General features: G+C 59.4%; 1 protein-coding gene across 1 annotated transcript in view; it reads left to right on the forward strand.

Annotated features, from left to right (window-relative positions):
* LOC148596155 (uncharacterized) overlaps window positions 1–13,746 on the forward strand; it is a 51,479-nt gene that overhangs the window by 12,136 nt on the left and 25,597 nt on the right. The window contains exons 5-7 of the mRNA XM_088529901.1: window positions 4,939–5,067; window positions 5,171–6,790; window positions 6,961–7,422. Coding sequence (XP_088386027.1) covers window positions 4,939–5,067; window positions 5,171–6,790; window positions 6,961–7,422 — 2,211 coding nt within the window. The remainder of the gene's footprint in view (window positions 1–4,938; window positions 5,068–5,170; window positions 6,791–6,960; window positions 7,423–13,746) is intronic.

Raw genomic sequence — 13,746 nt, forward strand, 5'->3', positions numbered from 1 at the left:
AGGTCAAGGGACTTATTTGCTGGCATCCTGTTCCTCCTGGAGATTGGTTCACCTCTGTCACAGGTCCCAAGGTAAAGGCCGCTCCTGCCATTCTTTCTGCACAGCCCAGCTCTGTTTCTCCCGAGGCCTCCCCTCCTCCTGGCCTGGGAGAGAATGACGGTGCTGAGGCTGGGGCTGGAGGAAGAATATTCAACTTTGATAATGCTCAGCAGAGGCCACCAACAAAGGAAGATTGTAACACCCAGATCTCTGAGGAAGAGCGGAAAGCACATAGCGGTTACATGTTATGCAAACAAAGAAGTTTGTTAGCTCAGGAGAAACAAGAACTGCTGTTCAGGCTGCCTTGCTGCCAGCCTAACTACAAAGTGCTGTCTAAGGATGTTTGAGAATGTGAGAATGAGAAGGATAAGGAAAGCGGGACCACCACACTGAGGAATGAGACCCCCTTCTGAAATGTGCGCATGCACAGTCTTAGAAGGATTCTATAACAGGAAGGTGGAGATTTGCCCACCCTGGGCAGCCTCCTGGCATGTACTGGCCTTACGTGACAGGACATCCCAGGGATAAAACATGAGGGCAGACTCCGGTGGGATGGAGACTCCCGACATCGAGGTGAACGTTGTCCCCCACAGGGATGGCGGCTATGATTGAGAGCCTGCCAGCCTCTCCACTCCGCTCTCTTGGAGAAATGTGTGGTCTCATGCACTGAAGGAAGATTTATGCCAGCATTGCAACTGGTTTCATCAGAGGATGGTTATTTGCAAGCGGTGGAAATGACCCACTCTGGAAGACCTGATTGCCATCTCTTAGCTGGGCAGGACACCTGGAGGGGACAAGAAGAGGGCTCATTTTCCCAGAGTTCAGGTATTGACTCAGATGAGCCAGGTTGGGCTTCTCAGGCTGGCTTAGGAGGCCCTGGGCTGAAGGGCAATTCAGATCCTTCCCATGTGCTCTACAAAAGCACCCAGGAGGTGGGATTCCCCCTGTGCAGGCAGAAGGGAGCACAGCAAGGCTGTGTGCAAGCAAGATCCTGCTCTATGCTCCCTTTAAAATCACTGGGGATGGAGGGGGAAAGCCAGCTGCTCACACACAAGCACATGGTGACACTGAAAGCGAGCGAGGTGCTTGAAGGCATGCACCTACTTCTGTCAAGGGCATGAGTTGGGGCTAGGTAGGGAGTTGGTGACCTGAAAGGACACCACATGTCCACTGCCACCAGAGCTCCTCGACTAGGCTGCTGAGGCACATGCAGACACTGCAAGCACTTGATGTCAATCAGTGCAGGCACCTGACTCAGTGACACCAAAATAGGCCCACAGGGACAGGTGGGCTGCCTGGGGTGTCCAGGGCAACCCCATGTCTCTAGCAGACACAGCAGGGCACCTATAGGAAAACCAGGACCCTTTGGAGCGGTTTCCTGACAGCGCCCAAACAACTGGATGCCACCACTGCCTTAGGCCAAGTCCTCCTTATCTCCAGTCAAGGGTGCTTCAGAAATGGGAGAGGCACATCACCCCAAGGTCTCTGCTCTAGTCGCTGCACCCTTAACACCTTCTATCACTCCCTCTCCCGAAACTCTCCACACCCCTAGAGGACATGAAGAGGAAATGGGTTAAGGGTGACCTCAGGCTGCCAAAACACAGGCTGCCCACATCCAGGGACTTCTTCAGTAACTTGATGTTATGATGTTATGATGAAGCAGTACTGTCCCACATGCTGATCACTGAGGGATGCCACTAATAGCCAGCTGCCGCTTGGCAGCACTGCACTGCTGATCACTGTTTTCAGTGAGCCTGATGCTCCATCCACCTGTCTTATGGTCCACTGATCCTCTGCAGATCAGTTCACAATTTGACTAGAAGGAGACTATGAGAAACATTTTCAATGCCCTTGCTAAAGCGAGAGTTCACAAAATCCCCTGCTTTGTCCTTTTGCACACAGGCATTCCTCTTGAGGTGGAAGGCAACCAGGTTGCTCTGGGAAGGGCTAACTTTACTCTTCTATCAGGTTGGTAGGTGGTTCCACCAGGAAAATCTCCTGGCTCCTGTCCCAGTGCTGCTCAGCTACAAAAATTATTATTAGTTTTTCTTTAAACTCTCTTGAAATTCCCTTTGCTGCTGCTTGTCCTTGTTGTCTCTTGTCCTTTCCTGCCCTTGGCCCCAATCAGACTTTCACAGAGGACAGTCACACCTTCACCTCTAAGCGCAGCCTTGCTGGGGTCTCCAGGCACCGCGCGGGCAGGCCTGCTCCATGGTAGGAGAGGGGTCTGCAGACAGTGGGGCTGCCTTGGGGACCCTCAGCAACAGGCAGCAGAGCAGGGGCACATTGCAGGCACCTGGCGGTGACAAGAAGGCAGGAGCGTCCCTCCTCCGTGGGGGCAGACGCCTTCTGAGGGCAGGGGCACGCTGGAGATGTGGGGGACCCTGGACCCTTCCACAAGGCTTCACACACGGTCTATTTTTTTCCTGCTTTGGATATTTTCCCCACAGATTCATTTTTACTAGTATTCTTACACTTTGCCACTTCTTCCCACGTTTTTCTCACATTTTCCTCTTCTTTGATAATTTTACCACACTTTGACTTTTTTTCCTTCTCTTTCACAAACATTCCCTCCCATGCTTGTGACCATTTTCCCACACTTGTGAAGATTTTCCTACCCTTTCATCTTTTACCCAACCTCTCCTTCTTTTCCCATGCTTTCTCAATATTACCGAGCTCTCCGTGTTCTTTTTGCACTTTCCTTTTTTTTCCATCACTTCACACTCTTTCCACTTTTGTAACCATTCCCACACTTTTGACCATATTCCTACACTATCGTTCCTTACCCATGTTTTTCCTTATTTTCCATGATCTTGACACTTCTCCAATGCTTTTGCACTTTTTCCTGCCACTTCAATTTCTTTTCCAATGCTTACATTTGCCAGCTATTATTTTCCGACTCTTGCACTCATTTGCCACACTTTTGCACTTTTCCCTATGCTTTTAGTAATTTTCCCATGCTTTCCCTTCTTTCCCTTCCTTTAACTGTTCTCCTATACATGCTGTATTCTTCCCACTGATTTCCACTTGTAGAACCTTGTTAAAAACCCTGTACATATCAATAAAACCCATAACAATTTCTTACATATTAAAACGATAGCTAATGTCTCCTAGCTAGGCAGGGCACCTAGATGGGGACAAGAACGATTTCTTTACATATTGTTTTCAATTAATAAATGGTATTAACTCCCTTCTCCACTCTTGCCACTCAAGGCTGCACCAACAGGGCAGGAATTTTGGGGGTGGTAAATGAGTGTGGGCAGAAACAAGCCCATGTCGGGAACCTAAGCATGAGAGTCCCAAGTGTTTTGTGTTTTTGTGGAGGCCAGTTGGGGGTTGGTGTCACATGCAGCTGAGGGGGTTTAAAACACGGCTGTTCCCATGTGCTGACCTGATGGTCGAGCAGGTGGCCACGCTGGTGAGGAGAGCCTCAAAGTGGGAGCAACTCGGGGAGGAAGAGGACTCCAAAAAGAGTGAGGAAATGATGGCCTGGGATGGCAAGGAATAGCCACGGGGCGATGTGGGAAAGAGAAGTGCAGGGAGGGAGCAGTGGGATACAGGGAGCTCTGCCTTGGGGTGAACCAAGAGGCAATTGAGAGCACAGGGGCGAGGACGGCGGGCAGAGCAACAGGGTGGCCTCGTGGTGGGTGTCTGCTGTGGAGCGCCTAATGAGGGGCAGCCTCTGCAAGGCCCGGTGAGCGCAGAGCTGTGGAGAGGACAACTCGTCCTGCGCCCCAGGGACCTCCTTTGGAGTGGGGAGAGGAGGAAACGACGAGGTGCCTGGTGTCCCCATGGCGACTCCCAGGGCTTTGTGATGGGGGTGGCATCACACCCACAGGCCACTGTGATGGGGCAGTCCCCAAGGTGACCGTGTCCCTGCTGGGGTCTTCACTCTGAGGAGAGCGGCGCAACCAGCAGGGAGCAACTGCCATTGGTGCCCGTGCGAGAGATCCTCAGAGAGGTTCCTAGACATGGAGAAGGAACAACAGGGTAATTCCTGTTCCTCATCCACGGAAAGGAATTCCAGTGCACAAGAGTGCATGAGTGAGGTGAGTGGTGAGGCTGGAGGGAGAGGTGGTAGACAGGGACAGGACCCGCATGGAGAGCACGAGGATGGTGAGCAAGGAGCCCTGGGTCACAATAGTGGGGCAGGAGCTCCTCCAGTGAGGGGACTTGTATTCCTGGCCGTGGGAAAAGCAGCCCGGCCTGCACTCTCCCACTGTACTCAGTGCCAGTGAGGATGCACCTTGAAAACTGTATTCAAATTTGGGCATGGGAAAAACGTTGAGATGCTGGAGTATTTCCAAAGAAGGGCAACGGAGCTGGTGAAGGGTCTGGAGCACAGACCTTATGAGGAGTGGCTGAGGGAGCTGGGGTTATTCAGTGCAGAGAAGAGAGGCTCAGCGGTGACCTTGTTGCTCTCTACAGCTACCTGAAAGGAGGGTGCAATGAGGCGGTGCAATGATAGGAAAAGAAGAAATGGCTTCAGGTTGCACCAGGAGAGGCACTGGTTAGATATTAGGAAAACTTTCCACATGGAAGGAAGCATTGGAAGAGGCTGCCCAGGGAAGTGGTAGAGTCACTGTTCCTGGCAGTGTTCAAGAAACGTGTAGATGAGGCACTTAGGGATGTTTAGCAGGCATGGTGCTGAAGGGTTTACAGTTGGCCTTGATGGTTTTGAAGATCTTTCCCAAACAATGATTCCATGATCTGGATGCTCCAAGGCCCACATGAACCCCATGAGCTCTGTGCTGAGGGCAGAGAGCAGGTTCGGGCCAAGCACAGCCGGAATTTGCTCAGCCAGGAGGTTCCCTTTGACACGAGACTGGGGTTTCCTGTGTTTAGGAGCTGCTTGTACCAACACCAGTGCCCCCATCATGGGCCTCCTTCTCCCCACAGGTGGGCCAGCAGGAGCTGCCCGCAGCAGTGCGGCGCAGACGGACCCCAGCTTCATCCCACCGAAGGGACCAGCTGCCGCCACTGCCCGGCCCTCAGGACTCACGCTGCTCCCAACACGGCATCGCACAGGTACAGAGCTGAGCGGCGGTGACAGCCAAGCGTCCGTCTGGGAAGTGTGGAGGAGAGAAAAGGACACCAGTAACCTGGCCTTTGTGGTGGGCTTCGATTGCAGGTGGTGGAGGACACGGCCAGCGATGTCTCCTGTGCGGTGCAAGATCTGCATCCCTCCACCAGCCCTGTAAGGAAGAGTCCTTTAGGAGCCAGCGGGGCACGTCTTGGCAGGACTCTTGGAAGAGCGGGAACATCAGATGTGCCCAGCTTCCCACTTCTCCCATCCAAGGCAGCGTGGCAGAGACAGGGAGGCCTGGAGGACTCTGCAGTTAAGCCAGCAGGATCTGCAAGTCACACCAAGCTGCCTGCTCTGGAAGCGTCCTGCAGGTCGTCTCCCAAAGTCAGGGCCTTTGTCCTGGACAAGGAAGGGGTGGCCAGGAGAGTCCTGGAGAGAATGAACATGGCTTTGGAGAGGGTGGCTGCAAATTCCAGCAAAGCTGCTGCCAGGGAATGCTTCCCACCTGTTCCTGGGGCTGGGATGGCTCTGGACTCAGGGAAGAGAAGGGAAGAGCAGAAGCTAAAGGCATCGTGTCTGGCCTTGCCTCCACTTGAAAGACCCAAGTGGGAGACCAAAGCTCTCATCCAGGAAACTCAGGAGCATGTGCAGTTCTTGCCTCGATCTAGGCCTGAGTCCTCAGCATCATCAGTGGGAGAAGGCAGGATGTTGCAAGGGGGTGGTGAGAGGACAAATCTTTCCCTGAAAAGCCAGCAGCTCTCGGGAACCTCCTCCTTTGTCCCGGGAACACAGACTATTCCTCCTGAGCAGCAAATGCCTGCCAGGGCAAATCCTGAAGATGAAGTGGCCTCTTCTGCCCCGGGTGATCCCGAGCAGGGTGCGATGGTAGCTGAAGGTGTTTCGGAGGAGGCTGGACTCAGCAGCTCCTCCATTACAGTGGTGCCACCCAGCTCTGCACAAGACGTCACTGCCGGGTGCTGCAGTGAAATGGCCCCACTGGAATCCCCAGGGCCCTTCTCACCTGAGTCTGTCAGCCTCGTTCAGAGCATTGATGGAGAAACTGGCACGGAGCTGGGGTGTGAGAGCCAGGGATCTGTCCCACATGGCCCCACACCTCCTGCTGTGGGTCTGGAGGACGCAGGCGTGGGGCTGGGGTCTGCCCCCTTGAGCCATCCTGATGATGCGAGCCCTGGAGCCAGCCAGCAGCCAGCACAGCCTGATGCCCTGGCACACACCGTCGATCAAGGCACACAGGCAAGCTCGTGGCTGCTCCAGACCATGGAGTGCGACCAAGGAAGAGCCCCTGCAGCTGAGGAAGGGCCGTATCCCTGCGCTCAAGGAGGAGAAAGGGAGGTCAGCAGGACTGGTACACCAGCTTCCCCAGGCAAGGATGGTGGGACAGGGACACCACGACGAGCACCAGCAGGGCAGGACCCGAAACAACAGCCTGTGGGCATCACCTGCCACGTGCAAGGAAGGCCGCTGCGTGTGCACGAAGACAACACCGCGCAGTACCTGGGGGTGCTCAGCGTCAAGACGGAGGCGCTGGAGGAGCTCGACAGGAGCTGCCTGGCCCGCACGGGGCAGAGCTTGGTGCAGATCCGGGAAGTCACTTTCCTGAGGAAGGAGCAGAGCCTGCAGGAGAGCCAGGGCGAGGAAGAGGAGGGCCATGGGGAGCGTTTCTCCCTGTCAGCATCAGGATCCCTCAATGTGAGACCCAAGGAGGTGAGTGCAAGGGAGGGCTGGGCCAGGTGGGAGCCCTCCCGGTGCTGGGGCCGGCCCCGGTGCCACGCTGTGACAGCCAGGTTGTCCCAGCACTGGCAGAAGGAGCCCTAGGAGACCTTTCCTGTTGGGAAAAGAAGCTCCCTTCACAAATTCTGCCTCTCTCCTCCTAGCTCCTTGCCAGAAACTCCTTCCATAATCTATGGAAACCAGAGATCACGCAAGTGGAGCTCCTCAAGGATGCCAAGGGCAAGTGGGAGGTGCTGGAGCGCCTCTATGCTCATGCCCCCAAGCAGAACATTGAAACCTGGAGGAGAGACCTGGAGGAAATAGCAGAGCAGAGCGATGACGAGGAGGATGGTGATGAAGAGCTTCTGCCAGAGGAGGAGTTGGAGGAAAGTAGCTCCTTGGCCTGGATTAGACCCAGCCTCCGCAGCCTGTTTGCGGAAAGGGAGATGGACCTGGAGAAGGTGCCCTGCTTGCCCGACATCAAACAAGGAGAGGCTATCAGTGAGGGACCTGGTGAGGTGGAGAGCCCCTCTGTTGAGCCAGCAATGCCCAGAGGAGCTGAGGAATCTCTGTTGCAGGAAGCAAAAGCAGCAGCTTCTCCCTTGGCTGCAGGCCCTGCTCCCCAGGTAAGCATGGGGCATGTCACCTGTCCCCACGATCCAAGGGAGCTCCTATGTGAGCTGCGTGGGGGGGTGCAGAGGGCATGCCCAGAGCTGCCCCATCCCAAGGGATTCCCCTGTCCACGGTGCCCCACTGTCACCCCCAGCCATTTGCCCTGTGCGGTCTGCCATGGGGAGATGATGGGTCCTCTCTGTTTCCAAGTGCCAAAGGTGCAGGGCTGATGTCCCCTCCACCCCTGTGTCACGTTCAGCTCTGGGGCCTGGATGCCGAGCGAGGAGGGAAGGGGCAGCCCCAGCAGCAGCCCCCTCCTCACCCAGTGCATGAGCCCCGCTGTTCCACGCAGCGGCTGCCTCTGTTCCCCTGTGCATCACGGCCTCAGCCCAGCCTGCTGCTACGACCCCACAACGAGCTGTGTCCCATTGCCCTGCCAGCCGCAGGTCCCTTCCCTTGGGACACGCAGCCCTGAGCAGCCTTCCCCAACCCCAAACCCTTTCCCCTGTGCACCCCAGGGCACCGGTACCCTGAGCAGCTGCAGCCGATGGCCGACGGGTGCATGTTCTTGCTCTGTCCATGCAGGAGGCCTCGGAGCCCCAAGAGGAGAAGTCATCATCCTCCTGCAGCCCCACGGCAGACGTTGAGCCAGGTACGTACCCGAGTGGAGAGCCCTGCTGGGGACAGCAGGTCTGTCTGGGACAGCGAGCGGCACCAAGGCCGGCAGCAGAAAGCGCTCAGGGGCTGCTGTGCTGAGGACACAGTCCCTCAGGAAGCCCTTCGCGGCAGGGACAGGCAGGTGCAGCCCTGCACCCGTGCAGCCCATTGCCCACAGCTCTGCTTCCCACCACAGGCATCAGCACCCTCCCAGACATTGCGGCTCCCCGGCGATGGTGCTCGCGGCTCAGGACGGCGCTTCGGGCTCTGCGCAGAGCGTTCTGCTGCCGCTGCATCGCAGGGCAGCGAGAGGAGCGGCGCAGGTGAAAGAGCCCGGCAGGATCCTGAGAGTGGGGCTGGCGCAGAGCAACAGACACTGTGTCCTGGGGCCTACAGAGATGCTGCTGCATCGTGTCCCAGAGCACCCATGTGCCCACACGAGCGCTAGGTGGAAACAGCCATCGCCGGCTCCAAATAAAACTCTTGGAAGTTTTTTCTCTCCACGTCAGTTGTTTTCGGAAAATCTCTATGGAAAGACTAGTGGGGCTGTGGGGCCCTAAGGCCATGGGTGACTCCTGACTCTGCACTGGCCTTGGTGGCTGGGGTGGGAAGCAGATCTAGCCAAACAGGGCTGCTCACGACTGGCACGGCTGACACGTGTCTATGGTTCTCAGAGTAACCCCAGGGCTCTTGCAAGAGCAGGAGATGTTTTCAGGTGTGCATTAGCGCCAGCCTGTGGTGTTTCACTGCGAGTGCATGAATCACTCTCCAGTTCTCCTTCCCTGAGCCTCCTGGGTCCCCCCTGCTTCTCCAGGGACTGCCGAGCCCTCCTTTCCCCAGGCATGCCTGCATTTGCTGCATGGTCTTTGGGGGACTCTACCATGGGCTGCCTCATGTTTGGTGAGACTGCACTCACTGCCATCCCTAGGCATCCCTGAGGTTCCCCTGAGCTCTCCTGGAGCCTCAGGCTCCCTTCCACAAGGATGGGCATCTGTCATCAGCACTGTCAACTGTGTGACAGCCCCAGGCATTCAATTCAGAGACCATTCTGCACCTCCAGTGGCAGTGCTCCCAGGGACATGAACCCCGAATGCAGCCCTTGGTCCCCGAAAGACCACGCTGGGCCTCTGACCTCCTCCCCTGGAGCCCACAGAGCGCACAGGCAGAGCAGAGGCCCTTTCCTGCTGCAATCCTTTGGGTGCATTGGTGTACCGGTTACCCCAGCTTCAGAAGAAAGACACAAACTTAATGTTTTTCTGGAGGCTAAGTCTGGCATAAGGCTGCCCATTGCCTCGTCCTGCTTTACTTAGGAAAAACATGGAAACACGACCCCACCACCACTCTGTCCCTTCAAAAGTCCTAAGGCGTCTGTGTGTGTCCAGCTGCCACCCTCTCTCCATCCCTATGGATTACGATGGCAGCTTAGACAGGAAGCTCCTATGCAGAGAGACATAAAATTTAGTCAAGGGGAAACCTCCTGTGAACTTGTGGAGCACAAAGGAGGGAACTGAACCCCGCTGCATCCCAGGAGCTTCTCCATGGGCATTTGATGCATGGATTAACTCCCCGTGAAGAGTCCATGGAGCAGGAGGAAGTGAACCAACTTCCTGCTCCTGGGCAGGTGTCCTGTCCTCTTACGTGGCGGGAGCAGAGGCTTCTGCAGTGGGACATTTCCAGCCCACAGATGATCGTCCCCTGCTGGCACCAGCCGCAGCGCTGGGCTCCAATGTTACCGATGTTATCGAATATTCATTAATCCGCAGCCAATCAGGTGGCGGCGGTGGGGCCTGGGGGCGGGGCAGGTACTGCTGCTGGCAGGTGGGCGGGGCAGCGGCAGAAGCAGCCAATGAGCGCGCGGCGGGAGGCTGGGGGCGTGGCGGCGCGTGCCGTGGGCGGGGCCAGCGTGTGAGGCGGCCGTTGGGCAGCGGCGGCTGCAGGCGGCGGCGGCCCCGGGGCTGCAGCGAGGTGCGCGGCGGGCGGTGGCGGCGGCTGCGGGCGGCGCGAGTCCCGCACGACCGATCCCTGCGCGATCCCCGTGTGGCCAGACGCGCTCGGGGCCGCGGGAGGCGGCGGCTGGAGGCGGCCCGAGGGGCGAGGGGCCGGTCGGGGCCCCGCGGCCTCGCAGCCGGAGGCTGGGGCCGTTGCTGGCTGTTGTGGGCGGCGGCCGTTGGGCTGTGCGTGAGCGCGCGGCAGGCGGCCGGGCCGGGAGCTGCGCGCGGCCACCATGGGGAAGCGGAGCTCGGCCGGCTGCGTGCCGAGGTGAGCGGCGGCGGGAGCCGCCCCGTGGGTGCTGGCCCCGCTGGGCCCCCCTGGGTGCTGCCGTCCCCTCGTAGCACCCCCAGAGCCGCCCCCTTGGGGCCGGGTGCCCCCCTGCGTTGGGTGCCAGACACCCCGGGTGCCCCTTCCCCCCAGTGCCTCCTGTGACACGTGTGTGCTCGTCAGCACACTCGCATCCTGTGTGTGCAGGACACGTGTTCTCATGCATAGGATCACGTCACCCGTGTGTGAGACACGTGGGTGCCTGTGGTCACCGTCACGTCACCCGTGCGTGAGACACGCTGGTGCTTGTGCACATGGCCGGGGTCCCCATCTCTCCTGCTGGGATTATGGGAATGGGCCCAGGCTTCGGGGCCCCCACTCTGTCCGTTGACCTGCCCGCCCCCCATCCTCCCCAGGTTCTTCAGAGCATTCCTGAAGAGGCTGCGCATTGTGCGTAAAGTGGCCAAGAACCCCGACGCCACCACTGCCGAGCCCCAGGTGAGACCCAAGGGGGTCCCGTGGGTGGGAGAGCCAGGACCGAAGGGTTCCTTCCCCCAGGGGGGACACCAGGGTATCTGGGGGACTCAAAGAGGTCTGTGGAGAACGCGCCGAAGGGGCCCCTGGCACTTGAGGTCTGGCGGGTCCCATCGCTGTTGCAGGGCAGAGCTGGTGGGAGGGGGTACCAATGGGATGGATCATCGGGGCTTTTGGTGAGGGTCCCAGAGCACTGCGGGGTCCAAAGGGCACAAGGGTCCTGTCCCGGGTTGCAGGCAGGGGTTGGGAAATGGTTCCAGGGGCTTCCCAAGACGCCCTATGGTGCAAGAGGGGGATTCCGAGGGGCCTGGAGGGGCCCAGGGGTGTCCCAGGCTGCAGGCAGGAGGGTCCCAAGGGGATTCCAAGGGTGCAACGTGGCGGTAAGAAGGATTCGCGTGGGTGTCCCATAGATGCCCCAGGGCACCACATGGGGGTTTAAATGGGTCTGGGGGGATTCCAGGGTGCAACAGGGATGTCCTCAGCGGTCTGGGACGGGGGTGGGGGTTCAGTGGTGCCCTGTGGTACAACAGGGGGAGTCCCAAAGGGACTATGGGTCCTCCAAGGTGCACACAGGGGTTCCCAGCGGGTCTTGAGGGGCACAGTGGTACCCTAGAGCATGGGCAGGATGGACCCAAGGGGTCTTGGAGCCGCAAGGATGCCCCAGGGTGAAACAGGGGAGCCCCAAAGGGTCTGGTGGGGCCCATGGGTGCCTCAGGGTGTAGGCTGGGCGGTCCCAAGGGACCAGCGGTGTCCCGTGGGTCCCCCAGTTTACAACAGGGAGATTCCAAGGTGTCTGGGGATCCCATGAGTGTCCCAGGGTCCAACATGGGGGTTCCAAGGGGTCTGGCGTCCCCATGGTGCAACACGGGGATCCCAATGGGTAATAGTGGCCCAGGATGCAGGCAGGGGGGTCCCAAGGGGTTGAAGGGTCCCATTGGTGTCTCAGGGTGCAACAGGAGGGGGGTCCCAGTGGATTGGGGGTGGGGAATGATGCCCAGGGTGCAGGTGGGGGGATCTCAGTGTGTCTGGGAGGTTCCAAGGGTGCCCAGGGTGCAAGAGTGGGTCCCAGTGGGTGTGTGTGGGGCAGGGGGGGCAGGTCAAGGGTGCCCAGGACGCAGGCAGGGGGTTACGAGGCATCTGTAGCAGGGGGAGGGTTCCAAAGGTGCCCTGTGGTGCAAGAGGGGAATCCCAAGGGGTTTGTTGGGGTCCCATGAGTGCCCCAAGGTGCAGGCAGGGGGTTCTGATGAGTCTCTGGGGGTTCCATGGGTGCCCCAGGGTGCAGCAGGGGAGTCCCAAAGGGTCTGGGTGAGCAAGGGAGGCCCAGGGCACCTGATGGGGGGTCCCAATGGGTCTGGAGGGCAATGAGGGTGTCTCAGGGTGCAGGCCTGGGGGTCACAAGGGGCCTGCAAAGGGGCGAGGGGGGCAAAGGTGCCCTGTGCTGCAACAGGGGGTCCCAAAGGATCTGGTGGAGTCCCCTCTGTGCCCCAGTGTGCAGGCAGGGGGTTGCAAGGGATTGGGGATCCCCAGAGTGCCCTGTGGTGCCACAGGGGGTCTTGAGGGATCTGGGGGTCCCATGGGTACTCCAGGGTGCAGGTGGGGGTACCAAGAAGTCTGGGCAAGACCAAGGGTTCCGCAAGGTGCAACAAGGGGATCCCAGTGGGTCTGTGGGGTTCCCAGGCTGGTCTAGGGTGCAGGCGGGTCCCAAGGCATCTGGGGCTCCAGTGGTTGCCCTGGAGTGCAGGCAAGGGGATCCCAATGGGTCTGGAGGGGATCCCATAAGTGCCCTGTGGTGCAGCTGGGGGTTCCAGTGGGTCTGGAGAGCTGCCAGGGGCTCCTGAGGCAGGAGGGAAACTCCATGGAGTGGCTGGGGCTCCAGTGGGAAGGGGGCCCTGCCCCCCTGCACTGCTGGGTGCCTCCTGGTGACACCGAGCCCGGCACAGGGCTCCCCGCGGGTGCTGCGCTACAAGGAGCTGGAGGGGGCCGTGGGGCCCAGCGCCCCCCTCATGCCAGAGCTGCAGCTGGAGACGGGGCCCGCGGCCCCGCGAGCCCCCGCACAGGTGCCCCCGCGCGCGGCGCCCCTCACCCTGCGGCCCCCGGCACCCAGTGCCCTTGGGGCGCTGCCACCGGGACCTGCCACCCTGGGGGTCCCAGCACGAGGAGCCCTCGCTGTGGGGCCACCTGCACCAGGAGCCCTCCCTGCTGGGTCCCAACCAGCTGGACCCGTCACCTTCGGGCCCTCAACACCAGGGCCCCCCACTCAGGGACACGTCCCACCTGGGCACCTCAACCTCGGGCTCCCAACCCCAGGCCCCTTCATCCCCAAAACTTCTGACCATATCTGTATTGTTATAGAACCCCCACCCACAAGACCCCCCACTCCAGGCCAATGTCCCAGTGACCATTCACCCGTGGGAACAAGTCCCCAGGATCCCTCAGCCGTCTGGTCTAAACATCAGGCTGCTTCAGGCCCACGGCTAGGCCCAGGGGACCCTTCATCCATGGGACGTCCCCCCCAGGACCACTTCACACATGGACCCCCATTCCCAGGAGCCCATAGACCCCGACCTATGCAACACATCATCCATGGGCCCTGGTACCCGGCACCCTTCATTTCTGGACCCCCGCCTCCCGGCCCCTTCCCCCATGGGCTCCCAACTGTCAAACCCTTCACCCATGGGTCCTGCTTCCCTGGGCCCTCCTTCCGTAGTGCCCCCGGCCCTGGACCCTTCACCCGTGGGCCCCCGCCCCCAGTAACCATCCCCCGTGGACCCCAGATCCCAAACCCCAGAGCCGGTGTTCCCCAACCTGCAGGACTCAATTCTCACGGGTGCAAAACTACAGCACCCATCACCAAGGGTCCCCCCCCATCAGCACCCTTACCCCGTGGG

The sequence above is a fragment of the Tinamus guttatus genome, unplaced genomic scaffold (genome assembly GCF_059628265.1).
Source record: "Tinamus guttatus ecotype Peru unplaced genomic scaffold, ASM5962826v1 Tinamus_guttatus_pri_ptg000029l, whole genome shotgun sequence".
NCBI classification, from domain to species: Eukaryota; Metazoa; Chordata; class Aves; order Tinamiformes; family Tinamidae; genus Tinamus; species Tinamus guttatus.